Source organism: Eurosta solidaginis, chromosome X, assembly GCF_040869045.1.
Source record: "Eurosta solidaginis isolate ZX-2024a chromosome X, ASM4086904v1, whole genome shotgun sequence".
In the NCBI taxonomy this organism is placed as follows: domain Eukaryota; kingdom Metazoa; phylum Arthropoda; class Insecta; order Diptera; family Tephritidae; genus Eurosta; species Eurosta solidaginis.
This window is the reverse complement of record NC_090324.1, coordinates 140222139-140243535: the sequence shown is the minus strand read 5'-3', so window position 1 is coordinate 140243535 and position 21397 is coordinate 140222139. Positions and strand designations below refer to the sequence as shown.

General features: G+C 40.1%; 1 protein-coding gene across 10 annotated transcripts in view; it reads left to right on the top strand.

Annotated features, from left to right (window-relative positions):
• Positions 1 to 21397, top strand: part of LOC137235484 (calcium-dependent secretion activator-like) — a 2443847-nt gene that overhangs the window by 1020739 nt on the left and 1401711 nt on the right. For all 10 annotated transcript variants that reach the window (XM_067758485.1, XM_067758483.1, XM_067758487.1 and 7 more), the window contains 2 exons: positions 13046 to 13213; positions 13275 to 13450. In XM_067758485.1, the coding sequence (XP_067614586.1) occupies positions 13046 to 13213; positions 13275 to 13450 (344 nt within the window). The remainder of the gene's footprint in view (positions 1 to 13045; positions 13214 to 13274; positions 13451 to 21397) is intronic.

Here is a 21397-nt window from a genome sequence, read left to right as displayed (position 1 = left end):
TTACTAGTCCCTAAAAAATCACTTCCAGGGAGTACAGAAAAGATGGAGGTTGGTTGTCGATTATAGACAATTAAATAAAAAGTTAGCTGCAGATAAATTCCCACTTCCAAGAATTGATGACATTTTAGACCAACTGGGAAGAGCAAAATATTTTTTATGCTTAGAGCTTATGTCAGGCTTTCACCAAATTTAATTAGACCCAGACTCTAGGGATATAACCTCGTTCACAGCCGAAGATGGCACATATCGGTTCAAAAGATTACAATATGGATTAAAAGTAGCCCCTAATTCATTCCAAAGAATGATGACTTTAGCATTCGCAGGCCTTAAAACTTCTCAAGCATTTCTCTATATGGATGATTTAGTCGTACTAGGTTGTTCTGAAAAGCACATGTTAAAAAACTTAAGAGACGTGTTCTCCACCTATAAGAAATAACCCCTAAAACTACATCCAGATAAATGCTTATTTTTTCAGCCAGGAACTAACTTGTTTAGGACATAAATGTACAAGCAAGGGAATACTACCCGAACCAAGTTCAAAATACCCAACACCAAAAACAGCCGATAAAGTTAAAAGATTCGTAGCTCTCTGCAATTATTACAGAAGATTTGTACCGAATTTCGCAGAATACTCAAGAAAACTAACTAGGCTTTGCAAAAAATGTTTCCTTGAATTGGACAGAAGAATGTCAAAAAGCTTTTGTCTACTTAAAGGAAGCATTAATTATCCCAAAATTTTGCAATACCCGGACTTCAGTAAAGAAGTCAGACAGATGCTAGTGGTTATGCTTGCGGAACAGTCCTTAGTCAAGTACACGAAGGAAAACAATTACCAATTGCTTATGTTTCAAGATCATTTACAAGAGGTGAAACTAACAAAGAAACCATAGAGAAAGAATTAGCAGCAATCCATGGGGCCATAACCTTTTTCAGACCATACGTTTATGGCAGAAAATTCTTGATTAAAACCGACCATCACCCTTAACCATACCTTTTTTCGATGAAGAACCCTTTATCAAAATTAACAGGAGTAAGATTAGATTTAGAGGAATATGATTTTGAAGTGGAGTATATAGCTGGAAAGGAAAATTATGTTGCAGATGCATTATCTAGAATACATATCACAAATTTAAAAATGTCAGGGGAAGCATGTAAAATACTAAAAGTAACAACAAGATCAGAAAAAGAAAATCGGCTAAAAATACTAACGATAGTAATAAAAATCAGGAAAGTCACAAGGAGAAACCTATAATATATTGTGACGAATACTACCATCTCTAAGCTGTTACTAAGAAAATGCACAACAACAAAAACATTAAAGCAAGCTACATAAACACATTAATCATCACTTACCCACATACATAGGTAGAGTCGAAGTAGTGCTCACATATTCACACGCATATGGTTATGCGAGAGGCTATAAAATACAAATACACACGCATATAGCTGGTAACCAAGTAAAAATTCTAGAAGAAGAAACGTCGAGACATTTGGGCAGAGAGTATAAAAGCAGCACAAGCTGAGTAGTCAGTATACAGTTTGATTTAAGCACGCTATTGGTTGCGAAGTATAAGTGTTATTGTGAAGTATTTTCAAAGTAGTCTAATAAAAACCATTTTGCATTGTTGAATATTGGAGTTATTTATCCAACGGTTTCGCGATACAAACGTTAGTAGTGTAAAATAAACAGAGTTTCCCTAAATTCGTTACATTATAAGAGCTAAATAAAAAGACATGTCGAACTCGTTTTCGATCCTCCGAAATTATATTTCAAAAAAAAAGGAAAGAAAATTTGTTGCACTATAGATACAAGCAACCTAATTGTTGAGGATAAAATTGACTTAGGACAATTCTTTATCAGGCTTATGAAAGAATCCGCCAATTTGGACTTGTACAGATACAGTTCTTCTTAGGGGACAAATTGTTTAAAAATAATTATACTCGAGTAGGCAAATTTATAGAAATAGGGACAAAGGTTTTCGAAAACTTAACAATAATACTAACCCCAGAGGTTAGAAATGTGACAAATCCCGGGAAAATAAAAAAAATTCTTTATAAATGTCATGACGATCCTATCCAGGTATAAATCCCATGACAGATAAAATCAAGCAAAAATATAGCTAGAAAAATATGAAAAGTGATATAAAAAAGTAAATAAAATAATGCATCCACTGTAAGAAAAATAAAATTGTTTAGGCCACCAGCCTAAATATTTCGGACCACCCTAACGTGCGCATTATTTATCTTATTATTACCGTTAACGGCTAACACCTGCCGAGCGATAACTTCGAAGGGGAAAAACTCGACGAAAGTTAGCTATCGGCAAGTGCCGAGAACTTTTTCGCGTTTTAATTTTTTCTTCTTTTCTTCTTCGAGCGCCTACAACCATCCCACAGGTGAGCAATCCAATCAGTTTCCACATTTTACAGTTTAATAATTTGCGATTGTCATATAATTAATATTTGTAATTAATCATTTGCATTTGTCTATTGTGTTAATATAGTGAATAAACTTTGTTTCTCGAGACTAATTCCTCTTATTGCCATTGGAGGTTATTATAAATATAAACACCAGCAGAAAACCAGCGGGGAATAAAAAGCGAGAAGACAACTAGTAACCCGCTATCTCACACATACAGTCAGTCCATTATCACATCATCATCACAACATCAACCAGTCCACTCATCGTCATCACATACAATCCATTACAACCAACAGCACATCATACATTTTCAACATCGCAGTACACTCTTTAAGGTCACAACATTATCACATCAGCATCACATCAAACACAGTCCATTCAACATCACATACAGTCCATTATCATCATCAGATCAACATCACATTCATCAGTCAAATACAGTCCATTATCACTCATCAAGTTCACATCAGCATCACATCAACATAGCGCAGCCCAACGATCAATTAAAAAACTTAAGGTACGTACCTGGTTGCTTGGTAGTGCACAAAAATATTTTTTTCTATTTACGCGATGAACGTACAGAAAGTGCACTCTTGATAGGTACAAAGGCGAAGCAAGTGAAAGTGATAAATTTCGTGTTTATTCAGCACACAACGCCTTTTAATTACGGAATTCATTTCACTTATTAGGTTTTCTAACTCAGGTAAAAAGCCAGAGAACTCACTACGTTGGGTGACTAGTGGCTTAATCATATTGGTTGTAAGCCACACGATTAATAAAAAACACAATTTATATTTATCTCTTGTATTTTTTGGTTTGAACATTTTTTATAATAAATATAAGAAATTGTACTTTCCACATTAAGTTGGATACACAAATAAATTTTTTTTTGTTGAAAAAGATACCCTGGTTGGCTACTCGGGGATACTAATCAGCGTTCAATTTAACCTTTATACACATCAAAGATGAAGCAAAAGAGGAAGACTCTTCGCGCCGTTGACATGAAATGCGGCTTCCGCCTTGCGACTACCTATCCCGACCGGCTTTTGAAGACATGTTCACGGCCATTTACAGTCTCAATGCTGATCTGAAAGACATTGAGAAATTATATTATCTAAAACACCGTGGTGTGATGGTAGCGTGCTCCGCCTACCACAACGTATGCCCTGCGTTCACACCCCGGGCAAAGCCACATCAAAATTTTAGAAATAAGGTTTTTCAATTAGAAGAAAATTTTTCTAAGCGGGGTTGCCCCTCGGCAGTGTTTGGCAAGCGCTCCGATTGTATTTCTGCCATGAAAAGCTCTCAGAGAAAACTCATCTGCCTTGCAGATGCCGTTCGGAGTCGGCATAAAACATGTAGGTCCCGTCCGGCCAATTTGTAGGGAAAGAGGAGGAGGAAGAGGAGCACGAACCAAGTTGGAAGAGAACCTCGGCCTTAAATCTCTTCGGAGGTTATCGCGCCTTACATTTATTCATTTTTTAAAACAAAAAACGCAAGGGGTGGAAGAAGAAATGGTGGGGATGTGCTCGTTAACAAACGAGGGTGTTGCAACCGCCTGGAAAAATCTAAGCGACAGGTACGAAAATAACATATCCTAGTCAACACGCAACTAAAACTTGTTTTTAATCAGACGGCAGTCGAACAGGAGTGTGGAACATCTATTAAAAATTGCAACGTGATATAAACAATTGCATTTCTGCGCTACAATGTCATAAGATGGATATCACAAATTGTGATGCAATTATAACATTCTTGTGCTCAACAAAACTCCCCGAATCTATCTTAGCCCTTTGGGAACAGACCGTGGAAAAAAAACTGATATACCGAAATGGGAAGATATGGACAAATTCCTGTCCAACCGCTTCCAAAAATTAGAAACGGTTTCTAACCTCAGGGGTAACAAAACCACAAAAGCGCCCAAAAATCAAAATTTTAATTCAAGGGAAAATTCTACAAAACTAGGGGTTTACCAAGCAGCGTACCAAAACTGGCATGTAAGATGTGCAACAGTACGGAGCACAAAATACGAAATTTGCCAAAAATTCCGTAGGTTGTCGACGTCAAGTAAAATAGATTTTGTAAAAAACAATAGTTATTGTCTGAATTGTCTCCCGGGTAGACACACCGTGACACGATGCACTAGCCCATTCAATTACAGCAAGAGCCACGCAGGGCACAACACTTTGCTCCATCTTCCGATAGCACAACCGAAGGCAACGCCTCAAAGGTGAACTCAAAACGCCACCGACAACACACCTTCAACCTCACAGCAGGCTAGGGCAACGATGTAGTCTGAAAAAAGGCAAGATAATATTAACAACGTCTCTTCGTGTCATGCTAATACAACCAAGGCGGTTTTATTAGGGACAGCACGTGTTAACATACACTATCACGGAGTTAAAATTTACGCCTTTACGATTAAGATAGGTTCGCTTACAGACCCCTTAGTAGGCATTGACACAGTGGTTCTAGTCCTACCTCAATTAACAGGGTACCTTCCGACGTGCCAAGTTAGCGCAACGACTCGGCAAGCTTTCCCTGATTTGATCCTGGTGGATAAGAGGTTCTTCTGAGCCATTCGACCTCATACTTGGAGGCGACATCCATCCCCAGATAATGCTAAACGGTATCCGGAGGAACGTTTTAAATACGCTTCTCGCCCAAGAAACCATCTTCGTTTGGATTTTAACCGGTCGTGCAGAAGCACCTCACACAACTAATACACGGGTATCCTTTTTTAACGAAATTAGCTTAGACAAGCAACTAACCGCTTTCTGGGAACTTGAAAACATACTTACAAAAAAGGCCCCGACTGAAGATAATACCTATTGCGAGGCAGTATATAAAACCACAATGGAAAGGAACTCTGATGGGAGGTACACCGTCGCACTTTCCTTTAAACAGGACTTTCCGAAAACCTTCTATTTGGGCCCATCTGTGAAGAGCGCGACGACGACGCAAGCGCCGACGAGGTGCTCACCATACACATAACCGAGGGCACCCGATCATGGGCCCAACAGGTAGCAGATCAGGAGGAAGAGATGGAAGAGATCGCCAGAAGTGCAGCAGCCTTAGCTATCGCTCCAACTATCAGCGGAGAAGCACGTCCTTTCCTACCGCTGCTCCAACATGAAAAGCAGAAAGCAATCCCGGACCGAAAATGCAACCAGGCGCAACGGAAACACGGGGATGGCGCGGAGACACGTACTTTCCGCACATCGCTCCGCAATGCCAGTTGGCGACGGGGCGGCGCGGAAGCGCGTCCGTTCCGCTCGACCCGACGCTCCACTGACAGAGTGGCTCCGTATCCGCCACGCAAAGAGGGTACCACCACCACTATAGTTCCACGTCAGGCGATCTCTGCCGACTTCGGAACAGGACGATTGCGAAGACGGTCACCCGATCCTTCATAGCTATCGCGATTGTTTGAATAGAGACAGGAGGCGCCTCCATTTGGTGCGCGCACTCCTTGATCCCTGCGCGCCAACGACCGTGATTGACGCACACTTATCCCACGATCTCCGACTCGAACGGCTTAACACGGCAAGACACACGAAGTGTACTTTAGTGTTTCGTGGCAAATATGGAGTTACAGATAGAATCACGACCCAGGCTACCGTGGTAGCACGACATACGCGTCTGATCCCAACCGCGACAATTGACTCCTCAGTCGCCGCACCATTTCAATTCAAGAAGCTCGCTGACCCAATGTTTTATCGATCCGCGCCGGTTCTACTGACACTTGGTGCCGACGTCTACGCCAACATTATGGTCAGTGGCACAACCCCGGCAACGGTCAATGGGCTTCTCATGCAGCCCACTGTCTTCGGACTGGTAATATCCGGAGCATTTCAACAATAATGTTCTGGCATCGCTCTCATTTAAAATTATCCTACAGATTTCAAAATTACATCTAATTAACCAGGTGCATTAAAAACCAAGCAACCCCACGTACTTGAACACTAACGTTTTTCTCTTTCATCCACAGTACCGTTCAGAGAGGATGTATCATTGGAGACAGGGATGTCCACCGGAGATCGTACCTAGAATACATCCATACATACATATCATACTTTTAGCATTTAGTATCTCATGCCTGGGGACGGTTGCTGCTGCAGCCGACGGGTCCTTAGTTGCTCGTCGCAAGGGGGACCGGCATGTTTAGGCCACCAGACTAAATATTTCCGACCACCCTAACGCGCGCATTACTTATCTTATTATTACAGGTAACGGCTAACACCTGCCGAGCGCTAACTTCGAAGGGGAAAAACTCGACGAAAGTTAGCTATCGCCAGGTGCCGCGGACTTTTTCGCGTTTTGATTTTTTCTTCTTTTTTCGAACGTTCGAGTGCCAACAACCATCCCACAGGTGAGTAATCAAATAAGTTTCCACATTTTAGACTTAAATAATTTGCGATTGTCATATAATTAATATTTGCAATTAATCATTTTCATAATTTTGAATTTGGCAAGTGCATTGTGAATTGTGCATGTAATTAATTCTTTCCATTAACCAATACAGCAATTAATATCTATTGTGTTAATATAGTGAATAAACTTTGTTACTCGAGATTAATTCCTTTTTATTTCTTTTATTTGCGACGCACACGCCCGACTTCACCGGGTCCACACTGCCCCCGCAACAAAAATTATAAGCATATAAAAGAACCAATGACAATAATGGAGGCACATCCGAAGGCGTTTGATATTATACAAATCGATACAATCGGACCACTACCGAAATCGGTAAATGAAAACGAATACCCAGTTACCATTATATGCGACCTAAACAATCTAAAAATTGTATTCGAGAATTTCATTTGATTTATGGTTGCATGACAGCAATCATAAGGGATATGGGAACAGAATACAAAAGTAGTCTATTCGAATAACTGTGCAAACTGCTCAAAGTTGAGCATAAAACCTCAACACACCTTACCACCATCAAACGTTAGGCACTGTTGAACGAAGTGAGAGAACATTTAATGAATATGTACGTTCTTACATATCCAGTGACAAAGATGTATTTTGGCTTTCTTAGGGAGCGCTAATTACAATTGCTTCCTTAGACACTACAACCCCAGTTTTAATTACGTTGACATAGATAGATGAGTCATTTTGAGCTTCCATAGATTCTTTGAATAAAGCAAGCTCTTCTCGAATCATTATAAGAATATCTTCGGAATTTTGGTTACTTTTGATATTCAATGACTCGATTGCTGGCATAAGAGCTATCAATTTCGATGTTTGGACGATTATTCCAGTTTTTGTTTCCCTTTTCACATTTCCAGCATCTCTCAATAAAAAGTTTTTTCATGTGATATCATGTCTATTGCATTTACGACACTAACCGTAGAGTCTATTTCGCTGCTTTTTGTCGATGTTGCATCCGTGGAACTACCCTTTACAGATCGTGACATGCAGGGTCTAGTCTAACTTTTATGTTCCACTAATTGGAGCTTACGCTGCACTGCAAGTTTAATGTCAGTGTGACATACGATATCATCAGCTGGCCGCGTAGCTTGCGTGCTTATTCTTATTAAATATTTTTGTTGTTTTTATGATCAGCAGATTTTAACTTCTTATATTAAAATAAATAATTATATTTCTACTTATTTTACTGGAATCCAATTTCACAATGTTCGAAATTTTGCAGTGCCTCTGAATTTTAAAAACTTTTAAATTTTTAAAACTTTTTTGGGTAGCTGTTGTAAACACTCATCTGTTTAGAGCGAGGGTTGCCAGACTTCCTCCTATGTAGTATAGTATTTTAACACAAGTAAATAGCCCTATACTCTACAACCGCCAACTGGTAGGTTAGGTTAGGTTAAAGTGGACCACCTCCACTGCCCAAACGGAGATTCACGTAGGCCATTGTGGCCTGTTGTGATACAACGAAGAAGCCCTTGTTTCCTTTCTGTGAATGTGGTTAATACACCCATAAACCTAAACCAGTTCGTTAGCGTAGAGGTTCGTTTATATTTGCGGATTCTAGCTCCGCACTGCACCCAAAAAAGTGTCTGTGAAGACATCGGTACCACAGCACATTGGGTGATTAAGCACTAATTTCATTCAAAGCCACTTACAGGTTCGAAAAATCAACCGATTGCAACAATGCTTAAACAGGAATTTTCGTAATTGAATTCTGAGGAGACTCACGTCGCTTGATTCTTCAAATTAATTTGTTTATTAAACAATTTGTTGCAAAATAGCCTATTCTTTGCAGAACTTTATAGTATAATACGTATGTATGTATCACTTTCGTGACATACAATTTTTGCTCAATACTTAAGAGAATGATATACACTTTAAGAGATAGTAGGTATTGCTAATTGACATTCGTTTTGCAAAATTAATTTGTGTAAACAATTTTTTAAAGAACAATTTACAAAAATGTTTTTTTTCTAAATTTTTTTCTAATTAATTTAAAAAATCGGGCGATGTGAGTCTCTTCAGAATTCAATTACAAAAATGTCTGTACAAAAATGATTAAAATCGGTTAATAATTGTGATATGTAGGTGGTTTTGAAAAGTTCATCCCCAATGTGCACAGGGCGGGCTAATGGCTTAGAAATTGCTCTATGCTTTCTTTCGGTTCCTCCTCGCTGCAGCTGCGACAGAAGTATTTGTGTGCAGGCCCATGAAACAGTGAACTGTTAGAATACCCACTCATGGGCTAATAGAGAGGCGATTTAGAAGTAAGAGCTATCAATTTCGATGTTTGGACGATTATTCCAGTTTTTGTTTCCCTTTTCACATTTCCAGCATCTCTCAATAAAAAGTTTGTTCATGTGATATCATGTCTATTGCATTTACGACACTAACCGTAGAGTCTATTTCGCTGCTTTTTGTCGATGTTGTATCCGTGGAACTACCCTTTACAGATCGTGACATGCAGGGTCTAGTCTAACTTTTATGTTCCACTAATTGGAGCTTACGCTGCACTGCAAGTTTAATGTCAGTGTGACATACGATATCATCAGCTGGCCGCGTAGCTTGCGCGCTTATTCTTATTAAATATTTTTGTTGTTTTTATGATCAGCAGATTTTAACTTCTTATATTAAAATAAATAATTATATTTCTACTTATTTTACTGGAATCCAATTTCACAATGTTCGAAATTTTGCAGTGCCTCTGAATTTTAAAAACTTTTAAATTTTTAAAACTTTTTTGGGTAGCTGTTGTAAACACTTATCTGTTTAGAGCGAGGGTTGCCAGACTTCCTCCTATGTAGTATAGTATTTTAACACAAGTAAATAGCCCTATACTCTACAACCGCCAACTGGTAGGTTAGGTTAGGTTAAAGTGGACCACCTCCACTGCCCAAACGGAGATTCACGTAGGCCATTGTGGCCTGTTGTGATACAACGAAGAAGCCCTTGTTTCCTTTCTGTGAATGTGGTTAATACACCCATAAACCTAAACCAGTTCGTTAGCATAGAGGTTCGTTTATATTTGCGGATTCTAGCTCCGCACTGCACCCAAAAAAGTGTCTGTGAAGACATCGGTACCACAGCACATTGGGTGATTAAGCACTAATTTCATTCAAAGCCACTTACAGGTTCGAAAAATCAACCGATTGCAACAATGCTTAAACAGGAATTTTCGTAATTGAATTCTGAGGAGACTCACGTCGCTTGATTCTTCAAATTAATTTGTTTATTAAACAATTTGTTGCAAAATAGCCTATTCTTTGCAGAACTTTATATTATAATACGTATGTATATATCACTTTCGTGACATACAATTTTTGCTCAATACTTAAGAGAATGATATACACTTTAAGAGATAGTAGGTATTGCTAATTGACATTCGTTTTGCAAAATTAATTTGTGTAAACAATTTTTTAAAGAACAATTTGCAAAAATGTTTTTTTTCTAAATTTTTTTCTAATTAATTTAAAAAATCGGGCGATGTGAGTCTCTTCAGAATTCAATTACAAAAATGTCTGTACAAAAATGATTAAAATCGGTTAATAATTGTGATATGTAGGTGGTTTTGAAAAGTTCATACCCAATGTGCACAGGGCGGGCTAATGGCTTAGAAATTGCTCTATGCTTTCTTTCGGTTCCTCCTCCCTGCAGCTGCGACAGAAGTATTTGTGTGCAGGCCCATGAAACAGTGAACTGTTAGAATACCCACTCATGGGCTAATAGAGAGGCGATTTAGAAGTATGACCGATTGCGATCTATTTCGTCTAGATTTCACTGGACATCCTACATGTTGGTTCCATGGCCAATCTGGCGTTAGCTTGCTCCGTGAAGTGAGATCGCAGCCAGTGCTTACAAGTATTCAGAGGGGGAATCAGTCAGTTAGCGGAGGTGATTGTCCGCAAGCTGGCGCCTTCCCTTGCTAGCTCATCAGCAGCGCAGTTTCTCGAGATGCAATTGTGACCTGGGACCGATATTATGCTCAGGTTTCACTTATCAGCAAGCTTGTTAAGAGATTCCCTGCACTTTTACGACACTAGTGATGCTATATCACCATATTGCAATGATTTTATGGTATATTGCGTCAGCGCATGTAGACCAAGTTTTAGCTAGATTTAGTGTGTTTTACAAGAGTTCGCTTAGCCCCGGAAGATGTTTACCTGTAGCCGTCAGGGCTATGTCATCGGCATATGCAATGGCTTAATCTCCGGGCATGCTTCTGTGAAGGCAGCGTTTGGTGACAAAATCCACTGCTTCGTCAACCTTTGACAGTGAGTCCAGCTCACCGAGTGAAGTAAACCTTGTGTCTAAGAGAGGAGCTTCATCAGTTCTTAGCACAGTCCTGACCTACCATGAGAAGCGGTTTGTAGGAGGATAGAGGACAGAACCTTTTTATAAAGGTTCCAGTCCGTACGTCTCCTGTTCCTGTAGGCTGCCCTGAGCTGGCAGTTATTATCGCAAACTTTCCATTCCTTAACAAAGTCAGAGAGCGGCCCTGAAACTAGAGCAAAATCGGGAACTTTCCTCCTATTCGAGGTGACAAAAGTTGTTTTGTCTCCAGATTTGCTTATACAAAGGTTGTTAGTGATAATAAAATGTGCTTGTATTGGTTGAGCCTCATGCCAGGTGGTGCGCATCTGGCTGGGCTTCTCATAAAGCTTTACCGATCCTGCGCAGAGAGTGTGATCCTGCAGCTTGAGGCTAAGGCAGGTAATATCTTCATCACTGAAAAGAGACAGTAGAATATAAGTTATCCATCAGAAAGCATGATTTGATTCTACCTATAACGGCTGGTATCACCAGCTGGTAGTCCTCATGCGCAAGAGTAGTGCAGCCGAATCAGCCTTGGACAGGTGTAGGTTGATTTGCGGCACGTGCACTAGTATGGTTATAGTGTTTCAGCAACGACATCCATCCTCTCCTGTTGTTTTTTTGTAGCAGTACCAAAGCAGCTAAAGTTAAGTACACCACCACATTCGTCATACCAAGGGAGATTAGCCTCGCTAATGAGGAAACCGACATAGCGTTGCTTCTCCCTCATCTCGCCGACCCGGACTATTCTCCAATTACTTGAAGGTTGTCCCGGTGACATTAGGAGATGGTCCCCAGAAATTTTCCAGGCTCCGCTAGATCATATGGGACCTAGCCCAAGCTGATAGGTAAATCAAATTTATAATAAAGTTTGATAAAACAAGATAGGAAAGAACTCATACATACGAACTATTGGAAAGAGCAGAAAAAAAAAAATTACACAAAATTAATTGGGTCGGTAGATGCAAGCTTAGTTGCGGCAAATCCGGAGTGGGGCTGAGTAAACTCGCTACGTTGGCGATCGTTTCACCACTTCGTTCGCTTATTCTGGCTAGCTGACGCAGCAATCCAAACCATCGACCAGCTAACTTAAATACACAGCGGAGCCTTCTTTGAGGTGTTGCGTTGTTCAGCTTTTGCTTCGCTGTGTTTAACTTTTGTCTTGGTTTGATGAACGTTGCAGGAATGGGTAGTGCATGCGACGGACGTAGTTATGTAGTGGCGATTTCTGTTTGTGTGTTTTGTGATTTAATTGGTCAGAAAGAGTTTTGTAGCTGCCGTAAACTCAGGGGACACCTAGGTATTTACGTGGTAGTTGTTGTAAGCTAAGAATGTTGTTGATGTACGGAGTTATCGTTGTTTATTTGGAGTGGTATGGCATTCTTCTTCCTCTTGATATGGTATGGTCTATTGGTGCGTTTTTAAAGAGTCCCTGTTGTAGTTGTAACGAAAGCTGTTCTCTGGTTGTTGAAGTGTATCTATGTGGTTATTCCGGTGATGGTTGACCTGCTGGTAGTTAGGATTTTAAATCCATTTGGTTGCGAGACTTGTTTTTACTATACGGATATTATAGGCAACGATAACTTTTTACTTATTTTTCACTGCACTAGTGTTTTTGAACAGATTTGAAAAGAACAGAACAGGGGGTGGCGGTCAAAGTATTTTCGTAAAAGTCATTCAAAAATCATAGAAGGCATAGAAAATACAAAGCAATATTAAGTCCTATACCCACACACATGCAAACGTCATAATTAAGGTTGTCGTTAAAAAAGGAAACTACTATTTTTGAACTTTTACATTTATCTTTTTTAATAGTTACATCTAAGGTACTAACGATTTTAGTTTACCATTTTATAGACGAAGACCTCTTTCATTTTAGAAGAAACAAGAACGTGGTGAAGAGGATCGTAAGCGACGTATCCAGTTATATGTTTTCGTTTCCCGTTGTATATCGTACTCATTCAATGCGAAACAACCTACTGATATGACAAGACGGCAGCTAAAAATAACAAAGCAACAAATGGACATGATAGGCCAACGTTTTCAAGTAAGAATTTGTGGCCTCTTTAATTCTTCCTAATACGTTTTAATAAATTTCGAAATATTAGGCCTTCCTTAAAGGAGACACACAAATAATGGCCGACGAAGCATTCCAAAATGCTGTTCAAAGTTACTACGACGTGTTTTTAAAATCAGAACGCGTACAAAAAATGGTGCAGTCTGGGGCGTGCTCCCAGCACGATTTTCGAGAGGTATTTCGCAACAATATCGAGAAACGTGTAAGGTAAACAACCGAATATTGTGAATTTGTTTCAGTTTTTTACGATATCCATACGATACCTAATTGAACCTCAGAGTATTCAACTAAGCAATTATCGAACTACCAGGTCTAATTTTGGCGTCAAAGCGGTAACTGCTTCCTTCTTAACTGAAAATTTCATATTGAGTATAATGCAAATTTAGAAATTGTATTATAGTTAATAACACTAGGCGATATATCGCAACAAATGTTGCTGCCTTTTTGGTGCTGATGGAAAGGCATGCGACTTCTGCACATATAATGGTCGAAATTCGGTTTTTTGTTATACTTTCTTAAATTATAACTATAGTCTTAAAAATCGGCAATCACTTACACCGATCGACTCACCCAGCGCCACCCCACATTTATCCATAAATATGCTTACGTGTGCTGTTTTTTTTAGGCATGCAGGCTCTCAACCGATCTATCTGGAATTTTTACAACAGCTGCATTTGGTCACTAGCTAAACAAAGGGTATAAATCAGTTTATTAAAGTGAGCCCCGCCCCTACTAAGAAATTACTGCGTTCACTATCTTTGCGGGGAAACTCGAACATTGAAATAACGTAAAATTTTTTCGAAAATTAGCATATCGTCGTTGCCAGTGTTTGTATTTTCTTCTCCAGAGCAGCAGTAGCAACGAAAAATACTGCTCCGGCTCTGAACGTGAAGAGAGCTAAAAAATTGGTAGCATTTCTTATGCTCTACTACGAGACGACTAAAGACGACTCTGCCACTTATCCTATTAGCTCGCACATTGTGATGCCCAACGAATTTGCAATCGCTCCTTGCAGGCTATTTGAACACATTCCTAACTGGTACACACATAGATGGTTCTGAAATTGACGTTGCCTTTGATTGATTAATTTAATTACATATTGCTCGGACCTTAGCACTGCTGGTATAAGACTGCCTACCCACTGTTCCAGTTGGCATCCGATTAGCACAAATTCGGAGGTGACAATTAAACCTATAGTTCGAAAGTGGCTCTTTGCGTTACTGTTGGGCATTGTTATGCAATACTTTGTGTTTTCACGCGCTATTAGTTATTTGCAACAACTTGACCTGCAACGTGGGACAAAGGATGAATAGTCCGATGTAATAGCAATTACCACAAAAACAGGAAGCTACGACAGCAACTTCAAAACTGGCAGTTAAAACCAAAAGTACAAAAACAAAAACCTCACAAAACTTCATCAGCTCCAACAACAAGACCAAGAAATTAAAAGCAGGACCCACAAGCAATAACAACAAAACCACATACCCGCAACAATAATAACCAAAAATACTAAATTAGCAACAACAACTAAACCCTCACTATAGCAGGCACCTAGTCGTTGGTGTACGGGCTTATCCGAAATGCATGGCGCCCCATAGCAAGGGGCGCTGTTGTGGTGGACGGTTTTTATCCCCATTTTTAACATTAGACCGCTGAGCCCACCTTGTGTGCGGTCGTCGTACGAGCGAGATGAACTCACAAGCATCTTGTTGGCGAAATTATTGTGGCAAATCATTTAATAAAAATTCCGAGAAATACTTATTGCGACATGAGAACCGACAGGATTCGAACGTAAGTCCTTCAATTGACAGTTTTTCAAGAACGTACATATATCGGCATATAAGCCCGTTATATATAAAAAAAAATGTTGCCTTTAGCTTTAACATTAAAGTATGTGTATTTAGAATTTGATATGAAACAGGTTACATTAAAAACTCAAGCGCATGCGTCGGCTTTTCTTTGCCATTTCATCTTAAGCTTCATCAACGGTAACAATTTGATTACGGTGGATGCTTAGTGATGCACAGCCATTCAATCGATTTTCACTCATCGTGTTTCTCAAATAGTCTTTAATTAGCCTAAAAGTCTCTCGTTCGTTGCCGTTGTTACTGGAAGCGTACACAAGATTTTCAACAACATGTGAACATTAGGAAAAGCCACAGAATCGCATTCCTGTAATATTAATCGTAGATAAAGTGATAAAAAAACACCGAAGTACTTCCTTCAGGAATAATTATAATTCATGCTTTTTGAGCCCATGCATGAGATTTAACGTATACGTATATAAAATTCAAAATTAAGGAACTGATCGTGTTGAAGCACATCAGTTCAAACATCGTAATTTTCGTTTCATGCCCACTGTATTGGTATACATTACATACCAGGAATATCGTCGTCACCAACTTCACATTTGTATGTACATATTTATACATTTTACATACTTTCGTTCTTTTCGTTGTCAAAATTCTCATAACTACTTAGGTAGTGAGAGCAAACTGCAGCTGCATCGAATTCGGTACCGCAACCAACAACAATACACTCTAGCATCACGCCACCTCACTAAGTCACGTAGGCAATACGCATCTCTTCCTCCTACCTACCGGTCGTCGCATAAGGTAATTAACAAAACAATTTACCGCTCTCCGCTTGCACCGCTATACTGGAATATTGAATACATTTTTAATGCTTGAACATTGCTGTTCGATTTGAGTGAAGAGAGAAGTTTTTGGATCATCGTCGCATACAGTCCGCTTATATTATTGACCCGCGAATTAATAGCGCATCAAATTAGTTGTATAGTAATTGTTGTAACTTCTTAAATTGAATTAAAATTTAAAGTGCCTACAAAGGTATTAATTTTTCATTTTATTTGCACGTATAGCAAGTGGAAAAGCCTACTTGCTCGACCAAAGGTCCTTCGAGCCGGATATCGGCTCCGCGTTCGCGTTATAACCAAAACCAAATTTTCGATCGCGAAATTCCGTTTGGCTCGTCACACGTATCATCAAACAGTATGGAAGGGGATACTGGAACACCCCCAAGTACAGCCGGCAACAATAGAACAAAATTGCTTCAACGAGACAAGTTACTTAGCATAGTAGCAGAGCTCCATCAAGATGTCCAGCAATTCTCTAACATGTCATCGTATCACCTTGAGATCAAACTAGCGCTGATTGAACACCACTTCACTGTCTTCGAAAAGGTGCAATCGGATTTAGAATCCTTAGATGAGTCGCAAATCGACCAAAATCATCGCTCCATATTTGAGGATACCTACTGCGATATCAGGAGTGCTATTGTTGAGCGTATAGCTGAAATTAACAAAGTAGAGTAGTACCATGATGCCTGCTATTCAACCATCGTCTTCGCATCGAAACCGAAACTCCAACTGACGAAATTCAGTGGAAACCATACCGAATGGCTAGACTTTCATAATATGTTCACCGCTCTCGTTCATAATAATGTAGGACTGAATGAAATTGAGAAGTTTCAGTACCTACGGACATGATTAACCCACGTCGCCTTCAGGCTCATTCAATCTTTAGAGGTCACCACTGACAATTATAATCGTGCCATTGACTTGCTTATGAAAAGATATGACAACAAAAGGTATATTTTTCAGTCACATGTGCAGGCAATGTTTGATAGCAAATTCCTTAAGACCTCGAGTGCGTCTTCGCTAAGAGAATTCATCGATTCCATAAATTCCCATCTTCGCACATTACAATCTCTTGCTTCACGCACACAAATCACGGATGGAATTTTGTTGCACTTCATCGTTGCTAAATTAGATCCAGAAATTAAAGTCAAATGGGAAGAGTACGTGACTACTAATTGGGATAATTCTTCGTCATCTTCGCTTCAGTTACCAACATGGGATGATCTAGCTACATTTATCGAGCGCCGCTGCCACACGGTCAATATCATTCAAGTCAACAGAAAATCCACATCTAAGGCTTCGTCAGCTACCAAATCATCGGAGTGGGTGAAGTAAAGTACATCATTGGTGTCATCAGTAACCAACAAATGTTTAATATGTAACGAGGCGTTACAATATCTCCATTTAAATGTGAAAAAGTCAACGCAATGGACCCAATGCATCGTTATAGTATTGCGAAGAAAAACCAATTGTGCCTAAATTGCCTTGGAACAGGTCATACATCTAGTAAGTGTCCTTCTGCCAATCGTTGTCAACATTGTAAGGTAAGCCACCACACGCTTCTTCATCGCCAACAGCCACAATGTTCGGAGACAACGCATTCGCAACCATCAACTGCATTGAAGGTCAGTACAGGTACGAGTGAGGTAATTCTGGCAACTGCGTTAGTGCAAATTTATACTAACCATGGTACAAGGCTAATAGCAAGAGCGCTGCTTGATTCGGCCTCCCAGTTGAAATTTTTGACGGAGCATGCGGTTCAAATGCTTCATCTAAAACGTACCAAAATTGACCTCGAAATAACCGGTATTGGAGCATTAAGAACCAAGTCATACCAAGGCGCTTGTGTTAGTATCCAATCGCTTCACAATGAATTTTCGTCGGTACTGCAAACAGTTATGCTCCCATCGATTTCGTCACATCAAGCCCAAAATTGAATTGATATAACCCATTGAGGAATACCAAAAAATATCAAATTAGCTGACCGCACCTTCAACTGCCCTGGTTCTATCGACTTACTCATCGGGGCTGGGCTCTTTTTCGACATTCTATCGGTGGGTCAGATAAAATTTCACAAAAATCTGCCAGCGCTACAGAAGACGCAGCTAGGCGGGATTGTAGCTGGTGCTATAAGGTCACGACCATTGGTTTCACCATCGACCTTGCTTACTTCGTCACCACCATTCATCCCCTCCAGCACACATACCACAACAGCGCAACCGTCAATGGACACTATTTTAGAGAAGTTCTGGAAATTAGAAGAGAGCTATCATTTCCGAAAGGCCGAGCGTACGTTGGAAGAGGAGGAGTGTGAGGTATATTTCCAAACAACAACAACTCGTTGCCCTATAACACACAAATTCATTGTTCGTTTGCCTTTCTCGACAAGTCCAAGCAAGCTTGACCAGTCATACGAAATCGCTCGTCGTAGGTTCTGGTCGGTGGGAAAGAGAATACTTACCGACAGTGCGATTAAAGACGAATATAAAAACTTCATACAGGAATACATCAACTTAAAACATATGGTTTTATTACAACCAAATGAATTGTCATCGAAGGCCAGAACGTACATTCCCCACCATTGTGTGGTCAAATTGGACAGTTCATCGACAAGGCTGCGAGTGGTGTTCGATGCGTCCTGTCGCAAATCAAATGGAGTTGCATTAAACGATGTTCTTCGAAGTGGTCCTACGTTGCAAGACGACATATTCACCATTATTCTCCGCTTTCGCACGTATCGGTTCGTATTAATGTATCGGCAAATCATCGTGGATGACAGTGAGATGTCTTCGGCAGTTAGCTTACGACAATGTTTCGACACAATCGATTGGGGCTGCAGTCACTCTCCGTGACTTTTATGTTGACAACTTAATGACTGGCGCTGCAACTATCGAGGAAGTTGTGGCCATTAAAAATAAAGTCATCGATTTATTAGTTGGAGGCTGATTTCCTCTTCGAAAGTTCGCGTCGAATCACCACAACATTATAGCTGACATACCAGACGCCGATTCATATATCAAGGCGCTAGGTCTGAAGTGGTCACCCTAAGGCGACAATTTTCTCTTTTCGTACTCGTCTTCGGACCCACCATCGTCAAGGGCCAGCAAACGTACTATTCTGTCGAGAATTGCGAGCATCTTCTTGGGTTGTTAAACCCTATCGTCGTTACCTGCAAACTTTTGATGCAGCAGCTTTGGAAGCTCAAATTATCGTGGGACGAAAGCATGCCAATGCAAATCTACACACAGTGGACGAACATATGCCACCAAATTACATCGATTAGCAATTTAAAAATTCCAAGGTTAGTACATTTTGATTTCGAAGCGCAACTACACGCTTTTTCAGATGCAGGTACAAAGGAATACGGCGCGTGCATTTACGCAGTTTCGCGGTATGAGGGAACAATGCAAACATCTCTTATATGCGCCAAATCAAGAGTAGCACCAACCAAAGGAATGACTCTTCCTAAATTGGAAGTATGCGCGGCTGTTCTCTTAACAGAGTTGTTGCAATCGGTAGTAACTACATTTAGTAAAGAAGCTAGCAACATACATTGTTGGTCAGATTCGATCATTGTGTTATCATGGATACAGGGTGAGCCCACGCGATGGACAACATTCGTTGCCAATAGGGTGACAAGGATCCAACAACTAACAGCAAACTATAGTTGGCATCACGTACCTACGAAGGAAAGTCCAGCTGATTTTGTTTAACGTGGAGCAAAGGTACAGGACCTCATCGATAATTCTCTATGGTTCCACGGACCATATTTTCTGCAACAAGAACAATCAACCTGGCCCAAAAATCCAATTAATAACATTGAAACCATGCCCGAGCAACGTAAACAACATCGTGCTATGCTAGCAGCGGAGTCAGACGATCTGATTGCAAGGCATAAATATGCCAATAACTACACTAAACTACTTCGCATTTTCGTTTATGTTCATCGCTTCATATCACGCACTCATCGCTCACAAACTACGTACTCAGGTTCAATCGTCGCAGAAGAATTAGATTCTGCCTTATTTGTCTTTTGTCGCTACATACAAAGGCAAGCGTTTGCAGCTGAAACAAGCAATTACAGGAAGGTAAATTAAGTCGACAGTCCAACTTCAATGAGCTATCGCCATTTATTCATAACTCGTTGATTCGTGTTGGTGGAAGAATAAAAAATTCTTCGCTACCGTTCGATGCTAAGCATCCAATTCTGCTCCCAAGAACACACCCCTTTGTATATACTCTCATCGATTATCTTCATCGTCGTCATATGCACGCAGGTTGTCAAACCCTGCTAAGAATTTTGCGTTATAAATTTTGGGTTATTAACGCTAGATGTACTATAAGGCAAGTTGCGCATAATTGTATACTATGCTATCGCAATAAGCCTCAACTGCATAATCAAATAATGGGGTCCCTATTACAAGAACGAGTTGAGCCCACATTCCCTTTCGCAACAACTGGGGTCGACTATTGCGGACCCTTTTCAATAACTCCACAGTTAAGTGGTAGGGGCTGTACTTGGCTGTATTTATCTGCTTTACTACTAAGGCAGTGCATTTGGAATTAGTTCCAGATTTAAGTACAATGGCAAGTGCAATACAATTTTTTCTGAAAATGCAACCAATTTTGTTGGTGCCAATCTAGAGCTCAGAGAACTCTTGACCCTCTTCGCCACGCAACATCACATTGCTTCGGTACAAACCTTCATGGCTGAAGAAGGCATAAATTGGAAATTCATACCCCCGAGATCACCGCATTTCGGTGGACTTTGGGAAAGTGCAGTAAAGCAAGCCAAATATTATTTACGTCGCGCGATTGGAGCTCATAAGTTGAAATTCGATGAACTAAATACAGTATGCTGCCAAGTAGAGGCCATGATAAACAGTCGCCCTCTTATACCGATATCAAATAATACTACGATCTCAGAGCTATCACGCCGGCACATTTTTTGACCGACGCACTATTTATACTATTCCAGAGCCATCATTGTCTGACGTGAATATGAGTACTCTAAAAAGATTCCAAATCATTCAAGCCATTCAGCAGCAATTTTGGGAGCGATGGCACTCAGAATATTTAAAGAAGCTTCAACACCGGTGTAAATGGCAAACTGTTCGAGAAAACTTGAAGGAAAATAACATGGTGCTAGTTAGGGATGAGAATACACCACCTCTCAAATGGCCACTTGGCCGAATCGTTGAAACCATGGCTCGTTCTAATGGTTTAGTACGTGTTGTCACGATAAAGACTGCTGATGGGATAGTCAAACGAGCAATAACAAAGGTGTGCAAATTACCAATAGAATCTTCGACTTGCGACTAATTAGTTACCAAACACTCATCGCCGAACCATCAACACGCTTCTTCATCGCCAACAGCCACAATGTTCGGAGACAACGCATTCGCAACCATCAACTGCATTGAAGGTCAGTACAGGTACGAGTGAGGTAATTCTGGCAACTGCGTTAGTGCAAATTTATACTAACCATGGTACAA